General features: G+C 38.1%; 1 protein-coding gene across 10 annotated transcripts in view; it reads left to right on the top strand.

Annotated features, from left to right (window-relative positions):
* Nucleotides 1-12,173, top strand: part of LOC135934208 (dual specificity calcium/calmodulin-dependent 3',5'-cyclic nucleotide phosphodiesterase 1-like) — a 158,245-nt gene that overhangs the window by 80,121 nt on the left and 65,951 nt on the right. For 2 of the 10 annotated variants that reach the window (XM_065475791.1, XM_065475787.1), the window contains exon 1: nt 4,328-4,792. The exons of the other annotated variants lie outside the window; for them this stretch is intronic. In XM_065475791.1, the coding sequence (XP_065331863.1) occupies nt 4,612-4,792 (181 nt within the window). In that variant the 5' untranslated portion in view covers nt 4,328-4,611. Of the gene's footprint in view, nt 1-4,327; nt 4,793-12,173 lie in introns of those variants that run through there. 10 annotated transcript variants of the gene reach the window in all.

Raw genomic sequence — 12,173 nt, 5'->3', positions numbered from 1 at the left:
GTGTTTGATTGATTTTGATTTATTTCGTTTTATTTTGCTCTATTGGTCATATCTTGTCTTATTTCATGATTCTCAATACAAATAATTGTTAAATAAAAATTCTATAAGCTATTCCAGTTTTATTGAATCTAAAGTTATACAATTTTAATATATATGTTTATCAGGGGGATTGTTACGGTATATCTTGGTTGTAATCGGATTTGGCCGTAATATCCTAAACAGTTTTTCTCAAACTAAATAAATATTGGATCCTTAAAATTATTGATATATACGCCATCGTTTTAGCCATTTTGGTCAGCAGAGTGTCGAAATGGCCAAACTAAAGCGGCTCGATGTCAACTTAGCTAGCTGCGCGACAACAACTGTGGCAACAACAAAATAATAAACGTTAACGACCGAATTCATTTGGCGGCCTTGGTCAGAAGCGCTAAATTAATGATCTCGCTCCACATATTTAGTGACTGCTCTATGATATACATATTTTCACGCGCGCACATGTGTTGCAATATCTAAAATCGGTGCGTATCTCTGATTCTCTCTCTTTCGCGCCGAATGATCAATCATCTAGCGCCGGTTAATGAAGGTCACGCTGGAAAAAAATGCGAGAGCAGCGCAGTGCGTGTGTGTTTCGCGGGACTGCAGTAAAGAGCGTTCAGCTTGACAGGGCGAGTCAGTCACTCATTCTCTCGTCAAAGGGCGCAAATGAAAGAGCCGGCTGGTTGATTAATGGACGACCAATTAAATTAATTAGCCGCGATTGAGGCGTCGCACTGACGGATCGGCTTAACTTTTTCCTTCCAGTTGAACGAGCTACATTTTTTCTTAATGATGGTGCCTTTATGATTTGGGTCAGGTCAATTGATTTCTTGAATTCTGGCAATTGTCTTTGACAAAGCAAAAATATTTTCTGTCTCGTTGAAATGATAATGTTCTGATGAAATTACCTTTATCAGTTTAAGTTAACAAACGCACAAAAGAGCACAAAGGAAGATAAAAAGCAGGCAGCTTTTCTCTTCCTCGAATTCTACTCTTTGATGTATTCAATGTAACATCTTTTAATGTTGAAATTTTCCTCAAAGAAGGAACAAGGAGATATAATCCTTTGCCATTATTTTTTCTGCCTTTCTTCTTGTCTTCTTTTTAGTTTGGGGCTGGCATTTATTAGGATGGGCTTCAAATTGTTTTACGTATTTTCAAAGTTTTTATCACAACGAACCTTAAGAACCTTAATAATTATAAAATAAATTAAATTTACCAATAGTTATCACCTAAGTCAAGCCTGCAGAATTTAAGCTTTTCAGATGAGTTTAAAGCTGACAAGTGTTGACTTATATTGGCCTCTTACACGCCCGTCTGTCACTTTCACACAGCCCTTTGGCACAAAATGCATCTCATAATCGGCCGTTGAGGGTTAAATTCTGCTTAATCATCGCCAATTTCGAGTGGGGAAACGTGGAGCCAGTAGTGTGCCGACGGTGCAAATGCAAATGAGTTGGAGGCGGTCGTGTCAATCAGGTGTAGATGATGACGGACCCTGTCAAAACCCTAATAGACGAGAGTGTGCGCTAATCTACGCCACGCACAGTCTGGCTGTCTGGCAGCTTATTTAAATTCCGATCACCTGTTAGTCCGCACTAATGCGACTTGCGAAATGCATGACCAACGGCAGTACTTACGAGAACTGCTTTTTATTCTGGCTACAATTTTGCAGACTAATTCAAATCTGGCTGCTCTGTCAAGGAACGTAAAAATTCGAACCATTGTTAAGGTAAATATTTTGAATTTTGTTAATTTAATATAACATGATGTTTTTGCCGGAAAGCTAAGTACGAATGTGACATCATATTTCCAGGCTTTATTGGTTTAACAAAAATTAATTAGTGATTTTATTAAACGCAGATATGCGTGCAACACTTTCAAATCTTCGCAATTAATCAATTTTTACGTATTTTAGATGCTTCCCTCAGAGTCAATTTTCTTGTCGTACACGTTTGAATAGGATATTTTTCACATGTCTCGCCACAGAAATTAAATCTTCAGTCAATATTAGGTCCATAATAAAATAAAATAAAATAAAATAATACTGGAAAGTTGTATTATTACAGAAAACAAAGTGATAGCCATGAAAAAAATCAACTTTGTTTAATCCCATGCATCAATTGCTCTTTCTGTTTCGGCTATTTCCAATATAGTACGTACTTCAACGAGGTACACTCCATTTTTCATTAAAGCCGGCACTCCATTAGCGAATTTCAAATTATGTATATTATGGTTCCCTCTCTCCAATCTCTGCACTGGCGATCGACAGCCGAAATTGAAGTGAAGCAGCTGCTGTTCATAAAATGAAATCCTCTGCAGCTACTCGCAGTGCCGATTTATGTAAATTGACAATCTGCTAGCCGTGCTCCCGTTTTATTACACTACTCTGTTTTTCTCTATTTATGCTGCACACACATACACACGGCTGTGCTTTGCGCAAAGTTGCCTCGGCGTCCAAGTGGTTATTTCGTTACCTTTATGGGTTGCTCTTTTTATTTTACACCACAGAGAATTTCTCAATAGGGAATTCGCCTAGTTAAGCGAGGCAGTAAAACGCAGTAATGAAATGGAAACACGCGGTTAACGAGCTTTTAAAAAGATACAAACTAATGCAATCTTTGTGGATAAGTTTATAATTTTGCTCTCTACAAATAAAAAAGTAGAAGTCAACACGCATTTGTTTATTTTCTTTAAAAAATTATACGAGAAATGCGGAGCATAAAAACGAGGAGAATTTTAGAGGAGAACACAAGTCAGAAACCAAAGATTAGTTTACCTTTCTCCCTACTTGGTGCCCACTTCTCGCCTTGAGACTGAATTTGTTGTTTTTATGTTTATGCTAATTTTATTAAATTTTATTCCTTAAATTATCTGCTAAATAGATAAGGAAAATTTTTATGAATGTATTTTAAGCATTTGGGGAGCAAATCAAAATTAGCATTTCTTGAGGGTTGAAACAAGTAGGATCATTTATTCATATCTTCCTCCTGGGACATAAATAATTTATAGTAGTTACAGAAAGTGGCGATAATTTATACATTTTTATTTGATACTGTAGATGGCAAATATCATTAATTTTTTTAAATATAGTTTTGTTAATTGCCTACAATTGATGCTAGTTATATCCTATTTATTTATGTGAACTTTTAATATAAATAATTTCCCCCATACAAATGTCAATCACGCTTTTCTAGATAATCTATTAACTACGTAGTACCACCGGAGATCAATGTAATTGAGGTGATTAAATCATATTAAGTTCATTAAACATTTTGCGTGAAAAATTAGTAACCATTTCAATTCAAGGCGAAAGGTCCTTAATTTTTACAAACATAATGAAGTCTAGCCTAAAGTATGAATTATAAGACTCATTGCCACAGGCTTTCTCGATTGAAGTTGCTATCTAGATTTTCTCTTCTGGATGTGATGAGTTATGTACATGCCAAAAGTCAAATAAAGATTATTATTATTACAGGTCCACACAAAAAAAAAATCAGTTTTCAACTGCTTCTATTATAAAACCAAAGTTATTTGGGACCCTTTCATTTTGAAGTAAAATTAAATTAAAGCCTTCTTTGAAAATTGGCACGTGTTCACCAAGGCAAAACCCCGAGCACGCGCTTTCCTTATTTGATGAGGGTCAGAAAGTTTCCTTTCTATATTATTCAGGCATGAATGAAGATTTTGGGATTTAATTGGCAGTTGGATCAGTCTTAAACATGGCGTGAAATAGAGTTTTGCCCTAAAAGCCACCGCATTGAATACGTGCAGCAGTAAGCATAAATTAAAATTTAAAATCAGTTCGATTTAAAAAAAGAGGCACATCACAAATCACAACATTATATGTATATGTATTGATTTTTTTACTATAATAAGAGTTGGTTAACATTGCTGCGTACAACGATCATTATAAAAATTGTTTGTTTACCCTCTCTGACGTGCAACAAAGGTCAAACAAAGAACAATAAAAATGACAAAAGTAGGTGTATCTCTCGAAACCCATAAAATTTCCATTACGCTCGGCCTTAAAAACAAAAGAATAATGTGCTCTGCACTATGAACGTGTGCACCAAGCATGCAAATCAGGCCGAAATTTCACAACAATGAGCTCGTCTGCCTTCAGGGCAAATTAGCCTGATGGACGACCGACGGCCGGGAAGCGGGCTTCGGGGGCGGAAATTGTGATGAAAGGACAGTGCCAGATAGGCAACCCCCACTACCCTGGGCCGTGTGGCTGCTCGGCTGGTGGGGACACGGCCGGCACGGAGCTCCGCCGCACTCAGTCAGTCGGTCGTTCAGTCGGCTCCGAGAGTCTGCGAACAGACGCGCGCGCGGCTCCTCAGCATTAATCCTTTGCGGCGACGAGAAGACGACGACGGCGTCCACGGGACTCAATTAAGTGCGTGAACTTTGCGAGTGCGGTTTCGCGGACTTTGTCGGCACCAGGGCTGTCAACTTTTTTGGGTGTGAACTCAGAACATAGAATAACTTTGTTGTTTGTTTGGACAGAAGAGTTTGTTTGTTGCGGACAAGTTTTGCGTGTTCTCCCGAGAGCAATGAGGCGGCAGTGAAATGGGCCAGGAGCCCGCTTTCCAACCCCGTGTCGAGCTTGGCCGCCTGCGGGAGCGGCGCAGTTCGGCGGGACCCATGTCTTCGGGAGCAGCGGCGGCTGCTGCAGTGGCCACGGCCGCCGTCAAGGGCCAGCCGGTGGCCAAGTGCATGCTCACCCTCGACGGATACTCATATGTCATAGGTAGCTGTCCTATATTTCATTTTTATCCTATTCGACGCATCTCCTTCCCAGCCTTTTATAACACGAAAAGTACGATTAAAATTGAGATGTTTTGTTTAGGGTTCAGTAGGGGGTTAAAGTTAATTTTTGTACCAGCTGAAATGGCAACTGCGTATAAAATTACTGAAAGGAATATGTTTAAGTTGAAACTGACCCAGGAAGCTGATTGTGAGTGAAATATCGGGGAAATCGGCTTCAAAGTTTTTTTTATTCTAATTTTTTTATTTTTTTACGAGATGTCTTTCGACTGAACATTGAAAATGCATATGTTTTGAGAAGGGAGCCGCTAATATAACCTAATCAAGCTGAATAAAAATAAAAGAGATGAATTTAAAATATTTCATACATTTCATATTAAAATAAAATAAGCTCGATAAAGCGCTGTTAACAATATTTAATGAGTTTTCACTACCAGAAATTAGAGTTCTCCTGGTCACATTTTCACTTGTGCAAAAAAGTACAATTAAAATATTCTAAAAATCTAATTGATTGACCCTCCTCAAGCCAAGAATGTTTCTTAGCTGCATTTAACATCTGTGGCTCTTTAATTTTCAGCGGTATGTAAATTTTCTAGTTTAATGTTATTTTCAAATCGAATCCGAAGCAAAACAACTAGGAGCAGTTGTCTTTGTTGTTAAAAGGAAAACAACACTAAAAAGAAAAGAAAACGATTGGACTTAGCTCATTCGCAATCCTCTAAGTAAGAGCAATCTCCACAGCTACATTACATTAATTTGCATTAATCATTGACGGGTCGCGGTATGATAAGAGAGCATGTTCGTGTTTTATTTTGCTTTTTTTAATTTTAATTTGTTTCAACTAATAATTTCAAGAATTGAATGATACACTAAATTATACAAGAAAAACTTTTATTGACACTCGAGGAAATGTAAACAAAGAGATCCTTTTGTTTTCAATTGCATAAAATGTTTAGTTTACCCTCCCAAGAGATCTGCAGTTCAAAGAAAAATCAAGCAAAACTTCCTGGCATATTCAGAAGCACTGCTACTTGATTCAATGAAAGGAACAGACGGGAATCTGAAACTTTTTTAGTTCAGCTAACTCACTACAAGATTCTTAATTTCTAGTTTTTTCTTATATTTTATTGATCTGGATCAATGTGTTTGTTTTGAAAATTTAACAAAAACCACATATATACGAAACTAAGAGAAATTGCTGCAGCTGCTCGAATTTTTTCTCTTCTCTCTGACTTACATAATATTATAGCTCACACAAAGTACACGATCTGCTTGAAAAACTAGATATTTAGGCTGACATTTGATAGCGATTGTTATAAATTTTAAGAATTATTGCATATTAAATCAAACAGTGGACTAAACCGTAATTCAATTTCAAAGCGAGGAATTCAATCTTTCTGTCAGTTGCAGCGTACTAAACCAGTATGATATCATTATCTCTTTTTACCGACTCATGAGCTTCAATTTAATTGCTTCACATATTTTTACGCAGACGAACCAATCGCAAATTACAAGCAAGACTACTGAATTTTTTACACGACCGTGTACATTTCTTCCAAAAAAGGTGAAATTTCATCAAGCCGTCCTGGCGCAGCAAAACGAGCCGATGTTTTTACCTCTTGCTCGGGCCGGCGTCATGAAAGTACGGAATGCGCGTTGCAAAAAATACAAATTTTGCCTCATAAATTCTCAAAACGAACGCCATCCAGCGTTTCAACTCTCGTCGAGCGCAAAAATGTCGTTTGCCGCACTCAGAATTCGACGGGCATTCGTCCTTTGACATTTAAATAATCGAGAACGACGTGCGCACCGCTTTTAGAACAAAATAATCGGCTCTCGTTACTCTGCTACTGCTGATTAATTTTGCACACGCATTTCCCTGCCTGTCTTATGTATAATGTCTGACGCTGGTTGCTGCGGATTTGCAGCACACATTTAATGAGCACGTTGGCTAATCCTTTCAAAGTGCATTAGGTGAATTTATCGAACTTTGCTCGCCAGCAAATTACAACATCCTGCACTCGGCTAATGCCGACCTAATCTCCCAGTTTTAATGGGAATAAATTCGGAGCTTGTGGCCTGAATCGGCAAATTTACACTATCGAACAGCACCAGCTTTATCATACCGCTTGCGAATTTATGTAATGTCTATGCATCGTTTGTTTTCCGCGTCGGAACAATTCAGCACATTTTGTTGTTTACAATCGAACACAAACAAACAATTCGATCAAGTGAATCGCTCGCTAAATGAAGCTTTGATCAATCCTGAACATATTTTTCTGCTTTTTGTACTGCGCAAAAATTTTCTGATAGAAGCATTTTTTGTAATACCTGATTAACATCCGTAACTACACACACATTTTTTTTAATATTGTGTGGAGTATCAATTCAATTAATCAAATGTAGAGACACTTAGACACCCGAAATTTCAACAAGTTTTGTTATAGACAGTAATAATATTAAATTTCAACTTTAACGAGCCTCCTATTTTTTATCTTGAGCTCAATGGGTTTCTTTGCTAGCTGATAGCTAAAACAGGGAGTTTGCCTTTCTCACTGAAAGACACCAGCTCATATGTATTAAAAATGTGGGATCAAACAATCCGGATAATGCATAGTATATGCAAAAAATTATTTCCATTTCAAGTTTGACTCATTGCAGTGGAAAATTACCATTAAAATTATTATAAATGCAATTACCTCTGTGGAACTTCTTTGCCAACAAGGATATTTACACTGATGAGAATCTGCTCATTTAGAAAGCAGAGCCGAGTCGAGGAGGTCGGAAATAACAACCAATTATTTCCCTCTAGTTACACACATCATGCGTGTGTCGCAAGGGGCAATTTCGCTGCCGAACCGAACCGCGCGTCAGTGAAATTGGTGCTGACCTGCCGCGCGACTATTCGCAATCCAGACGATTCGCGCTCGTTCGCCGATATACGGACAAAGCGGCCGCGAGTGATGCAAGAAGCAATCGCCCCAGGAAAGGAAATGAGCATCGCCTCGTTGTTGGAGGATAAAAAACAGCTCACGCATGTTTGTTGCGTGATTGCATCGCACATATCTGCAGTGAATGAGCCAGGCAAAGTGTAATTAAATCATTATTAGGCACTGTAAATCCGACTCGCCGCGAGATGAAAATGTAAATCAGCCACGCGTCTTTATTGCTCTTTTTATATATATGGTGCTAATGAGATGATTAGTACACGACTATGTCGTTAGAGCCGACTTGTTATTTAATTCACAACAACTTGTTTTGTTGAGTCGCTGTATGAATATTTGCAACTTGTGTTGCACAATTATTTGTATTTATAAAGCCATGTTTGGGCGTAAGCAAATAATCAATCAATTACATGAGTTTTTGTTTATTCAACGAATCGTCAAGACATTATTAAAAGATAAACATACTGACAGCATCCACGAGAGAGAAAAAAATACATCGTTACAAATCAAGTACATTTCTCATTGTTTACGCATGCTAGTTATTACCATTCTAATTTATCACGACTCTGATTCGAGTTGGAAGCAAGGTGCGGAGAAACCACCCATGCTTTACAACTTGCCGCCGACTGATAATTTATTAAGTCTCCAAATCCTCTAGACAGTTACCAGATATGGATTATAGCTCTAAATGAAAACACTGATTGAAAAATGAGAGGCGCGGCCGATTAACGCTCTCCCCGGGAGATAAAGCTATAGGGTGGTATTTATGTGGAAAGCTTTTTAGAAATGTCATTTCTAACACTTGAAAATAAAAATATCTCCTCTCTCTGCAAACCAATTCTACTTAGAATGAGCGAGAGTCTTAAATGTCTACAGAAAAAACATTTAAGAAATCCCTTTACACTATACTTATATATAGAAAGCTCTCTACTTATATGGCGCTCAATTATCCAAACTAACATAAGATAAAAGGTACTCTTGACTTTTTAAATCGATCTGCGTTGTCGTTGTTTGCTATGTATAACAATACCTTATACCCAATTCCTCTAAACACTATGCAAAAGAGTATATCATATGCAGCTCAAAGCTTATATGCCTGAAAAGCATTTTGAGAGGAAACGTGCAATCAAATTGAAATGAAATTCTTACCCGCTTCTCCCTCCTGGCACATACCACTGAGATGAAAAAGCATTGCAGCGCCAAGTTAGCTTGGTTTTGCCAAAAAAAGGTATGAAGGCAAGTTTCACTAATTTGCTAATGCTTCTGGCACGTCGACAGAAAAGTCATTTCCTGCCTGAAACTGAAATTAGATGAACACAGAATTTACGAACCCTCCGACTGCTAGGAAAAGGGGCCCCATTAAAAGAGGTGCCTCTAAACACGTCTTGCGCACGGAGGAAATGTCTTCTGCTTCTTCTTCTTCTTCTTCTCTTTCTTAACCGAAAACAGTTCGGCAGAAAAGAATGGGTTTCTAATGAAACCCGCACCACCGTAAAAAACCTTTCTCATATTTATTCCACCGACATAGTGATAAAAATAAGAAAAAGCTTTGCTTGACACCAGGCGTGCCGCGAATGCTGATTTTCCTGCCAACGGACTTAGAATCGAATTAAGCCCAGACTAAACCGCAGCACTCTCGCAGCGGAATTGGAATTTATTAAGCGGCTCCAGATTCTCCATCTCCGCAGATTTGGTTTTTGCAGCCGCACACGTTTGTTTATTTTGCCTGATGCACGCGCTTCCTCGAATACAAATATGGGCACATAATGCGAGGCTTTAGACTGGATTTAATTTCCCCTAACGAGGGGCACTGTGCAGAATAAGCTCGGGATCACTTAAAATTTCAAAGAACTGCGTTGGCAAGATATCTTGCCTGTAGGAACTTTATGCAGGAAGCAGAGCCACCATTGCTAATGCATCTTGCTATTTTTTTTCTTTCAACAAATGTGAAATACGTAAGCGACGTAAAATTGCAAGGAAAGTATCGGTTCTTAGAGTCAAGCAAATTTTTAATGAAAAAAATTATGAAAATCTACCCTTTTGATTGTTAATTTAAAAGAAGAAAATTGTTTCGGTGGAGCGAGAAATTCCTTAAATACAAAAAGGAAACTTATATGGAAAAACCTGTTTGCGGAAGAATATAGCATTTAATTATGTGCTTATTAACAAAGGCTCAGTTTGAGAAGTAGAAGTTGTACAACTTCAGCAAAAAATGAGCAAGATGTGTTCTTCATTAAATCGTCTCGAGAGAAAATTTTTCAAATAGAATAGAGCTCCTGAATAAGAGTATTGTGATATAAAAAATGTCAGAATGGCACAAAAGCATACTATTTTTCTTCACCACTGTTGAAGTGAAATAAAAAGCAAGAAAACGCCATGGGATGCACGAAAACAAATCCCTATTTGACGATCATAAATCATGCGCAGAGCTCGTTAACATTCCACTTTCCTGGCTTTTATCATTCAGCAAATAAAGAGGGATTCAGAATGCCTCGAACTGTGAAAAACAATGGCAATGTTGGCACCTCTCGGTACTCTTATCTCCTGGCGCAAAATGGGCCACGTGCAGCGTTATTCCCGCCGTTCATTCCACCGGTATCGTTTTCAATTAGCGTGCTCTCTCGAGCTGACGCGATTAACTCAAAGTTAAACTGCCTACACCGACGGCGGGATTAATTTTGATTAATTTCGTCGTGTTGATTAATTGATACAAACTCGGGCATCATTTTTCACGGTTCGCTGCACCAAAATTGCTCAACTATTAGCCCATTTTTCACGGGTAAACCCGAGCATGTCGCTTGAGTGATGTCACTAGTCTGAAAAATAATTTTGTTTCGCCAAAGGCGAGCCTGCCTGGCTGCTTCTGACGCGTTCTCTAGATCCGTTGAGGCGCACACTTCAAAAGGCCGAATTTATTTATTTATGGTAATGATATTTACATGTTTTGCGCTCCGCTTGCAAGAGAAGGAGGCACGGGGCCGCTTCCCAAATAAATAAATTCACCGAGCCGCCGCTGAGCTGCGCTCAAAAATAGCCCTTTGGTGCACGCATGAGGCTGCTTTTTAAACTGCAGAAGCATGCGTATAGCTCGATTACGGTTCCTGCCCTCAGCATTTATAGCAAATTTGCCGTCAGCTGAAGCTTTGAACCACTTCACACCTGGGAATTTAGTTGATATGCCTGAAGTTGGTAAGAGTTTAAAATTAATTTTAGATTCCCCCAACACGAGGAAAGATTTTCTACCAAAAATGCACTTTGAACGTGTTACCAACAAGAATGACAAAAAGGATATCAAATACTTTTAGTGACAGCATATAGTGTGTATGGTCTAAAGGAAGGCTACATACACTTTGAACCAAATAGTGAAGCTACCCTATTTCACTCTCACTTTCAACCAAATTTTTGAATTTTCAGTTCTAAATTTACACAGAACTTTGAACGAACGGAAAGGTACTCATTGCGATCCAATATAAGAACTATCAAATTAGGAGAAATGCGTCAAATTTTTAAAATTAAATTTTGATAATATAAAAATTGTTTTGTTATATACTTGAATGACACGTCACATATTGCTTGGAGTTGTCCGTCTCAAAATGAGGCCTAATTTTATCCAGCAAGTGTGATTGTGCCTGAGTTAATATTTTGCGTTCACAAAGATTAACAACCCACTCAGCACCTTTAAATCATATATCTCAGGTGACGCGTGCGGAGGACGAAATTTCATCATGCTGGTCGTTGAAAGTCCACAAAAAAGCTCCGTTACAGCCTTCTGCCAATAAAGGAGCGAATTATTAGCGACTAATTATTCGAGTCATAAATTTCTTAAGCGTCCACGATGATTTATAAGCGATTTATTCAGTCGCTGACAGCGAAAAAGTGCTAGAGTCTTGCAATAAAATATGATTCGCTGATGCTAAGACCCCCTGATGCTTGGTTTGTCAGCACAAATCGCTGCCAACTTCCTCTCTTCGCTGCCAGAAAGGAAATATGGACCGCGGTGAAAGTCTTTTGTTTAGAATGGAAAAACGGGAAAAGGGAAAAATACTAAAAAATGTTCACAATGTATGAACTGAGGGCTCACAATCAGTGCGGTGTGAAATTACTTTTCAGTTTTTTCAATCTTTTTTTGTAGTTTTCTGCTAGCATTGCTACCCATTTACTGTGTTTTAATAATTTCTTGTATTGTATATATCTGCAGCTAGTAAGAATAAACAATAAAAATCAAATTAATCAATTTTTTTGTCTCACACAAGGTCAATCAGATTTTTATATTGATTTTGTAATTTTTGTGGAACTTCTAAGCTTGCATGTTTAGCATTTCATTAATAAAAATTCAGAGGAGTAACCACAAACAAAAGGGGGTCTAATTAAACCAAATTTCACTTTTCTGCCTATTCTGGTAACAAACCTCGGAGAGGA

This window comes from Cloeon dipterum, chromosome 1 (assembly GCF_949628265.1).
Source record: "Cloeon dipterum chromosome 1, ieCloDipt1.1, whole genome shotgun sequence".
In the NCBI taxonomy this organism is placed as follows: domain Eukaryota; kingdom Metazoa; phylum Arthropoda; class Insecta; order Ephemeroptera; family Baetidae; genus Cloeon; species Cloeon dipterum.
Note: the sequence above shows the minus strand (reverse complement) of the source record. Positions and strands in the feature narration are given on the sequence as shown.